At 42.3% G+C, this 2,197-nt stretch overlaps 1 protein-coding gene across 1 annotated transcript in view; it reads left to right on the plus strand.

Moving 5' to 3' along the window:
- Nucleotides 1-1,894, plus strand: part of LOC106314261 — a 2,238-nt gene extending 344 nt beyond the window's left edge. The window contains exons 2-5 of the mRNA XM_013752167.1: nt 13-300; nt 376-1,185; nt 1,521-1,625; nt 1,698-1,894. Coding sequence (XP_013607621.1) covers nt 13-300; nt 376-1,185; nt 1,521-1,625; nt 1,698-1,894 — 1,400 coding nt within the window. The remainder of the gene's footprint in view (nt 1-12; nt 301-375; nt 1,186-1,520; nt 1,626-1,697) is intronic.
- Nucleotides 1,895-2,197: the final 303 nt, after the last annotated feature.

A 2,197-nucleotide genomic window follows, 5' to 3' on the forward strand; every position in this document is an offset into this window, starting at 1 on the left:
GAAAACTTTCAGGCTTAGCATCGAGAGCAGCCGCGTTAGGAGAGATAATGGAAGCATCGAAGATGGTAAAGAAGTTTCTGAAGGGACTTCCAAGAACGAAGTTCATTCACATCGTAGCCTCGTTAGAACAAGTGTTGGATCTAAATTCAACAGGGTTCAAAGATATTGTTGGGAGATTGAAGGTTTTCGAAGAACGCATAAAAGAAGAAACCCAAGATGAAGGTCAATCGAAGCTCATGTTTGGAAAGAATGATATGCAAGGTAGTGGAAGCGATAACAACTCGCGAGGAAGAGGCAGAGGTAGAGGTTATGGTGGAAGAGGAAGAGGACGAGGAAGGTCTAATGGTTCTGATGGTCATAACAAATGAGGAGAAGCTTCAGACAAGACCATGAAGGACTACTCTAAGGTTAGATGTTGGCGATGCGACAAGATGGGGCACTTCGTGTCACATTTTCCTACACGACCAAGAGAAGAAGCTAACCTAACAGAAACACAAGAAGCAGATGCATTATATATGCATGAAGTAATATTCCTCAACGAAGAGAGAGTGTTTCCTAAGAGGTTTGATGAATGCGGTGGAAATATGAGTATATGGTACCTTGACAATGGTGCAAGTAACCATATGACAGGCAAGAGAGAGTTCTTCTCAAACCTAGATGAGAGCATCAAAGGAAAAGTCAAATTCAGTGATGGATCAAACGTCGAGATTGTTGGGAAAGGCTCGATCACGTTCATCGAAAAAACAGGGGAGAGAAGAGCACTCAGAGATATCTACTACATCTCGAGTCTTAAACACAATATCATAAGTCTTGGACAAGCAACCGAGATGGGTTGTGAGGTTAATATGAAAGAAGACTTACTGATGCTGAAAGATCCCCGTGGAAGGCTATTAGTACAAGTCGCAAGGCAACCAAACCGATTGTACAAGACGCCAATGGAGGTTGAATATCCGAAGTGTCTTCAAATACAAGAAACTGATGTTACATGGACGTCGCATGCGCGGCTAGGACATGTGAACTTTGGAGTCATGAAGAATATGGTAGACAAGGAGATGGTTGTAGGGATGCCTCAGGTGATACACGAGAAAGATGTGTCTAGTGCCTGCTTAGTTAGGAAGAAAACTCGGAAGTCTTTCCCGCCTAAAGCAAAGTATCGAGCATCACACGCATTGGAGTTGGTACATGGTGACTTGTGCGGTCCGATATCACCATCAACACCAGCAAACAATAGATATGTATTTGTCTTAATTGATGATTACTCAAGATATATGTGGACGATGCTGCTAAGAGAGAAGAGTGAAGCGACACCAGCAACAATAGATATGTATTCGTCTTAATTGATGATTACTCAAGATATATGAGGACGATGCTGCTAAGAGAGAAAAGTGAAGCGTTCGATCGGTTCAAATAGTTCAAGGAGTACGTGGAGAATCAAACGAAGCTACAACTCAAGACTTTTCGCACCGATAGAGGAGGAGAGTTCACATCTTCTGAGTTCATTCGTTTTTGTGAACAAAAAGGTGTAACTAGACATCTCACCGCATCGTATACACTATCAACAAAAGTGGACGAAGAACCAGGATCATTCAAGCTTCCTCATATCGATGTTACGGAAGAAGGAGATGGTGATGAGCATCAAGATCACCAACACCACGAAGAACAAAACAATAATGAAGAATAAGAAGGTGTACATGCAGGTGAACAAGAGCAAGTAGCAGAGAACAACGATGCAAACCAAGACCAACATGTAACATCAAGATATGGCCGTAACATCAGAAAACCAAAGCGGTTGGTTGATTACATCCTACTTTCTGAAGTTGAATGTGGCAGACTCTTGCTAACCATCGATGGTGAACCAGAAAGTTACATCGAAGCTGCAGTGATACAAGCTTGAAGCGATGCAATGAAGGCAGAGATCGAATCTATCATCAAAAACAAGACCTGTAAGCTCGTCAAGAAGCCGGCAGGTGTGAAATCGATAGGTTTGAAGTGGATTTATAAGATCAAGAGGAATGTATATGGAGCGGTGATCATATACAAAGCAAAGCTAGTTGCAAAAGGCTATGTGCAACAACAAGGCATAGACTTCAACGAAGTATTTGCACCAGTTGCTCGTATAGAAACCATACGACTACTCTTGGCGTTAGCAGCAACTAATGGATGAGAGATCCATCACTTAGATGTGAAAACTGCGTTC

Source organism: Brassica oleracea, chromosome C9 (genome assembly GCF_000695525.1).
Source record: "Brassica oleracea var. oleracea cultivar TO1000 chromosome C9, BOL, whole genome shotgun sequence".
Taxonomy (NCBI): domain Eukaryota; kingdom Viridiplantae; phylum Streptophyta; class Magnoliopsida; order Brassicales; family Brassicaceae; genus Brassica; species Brassica oleracea.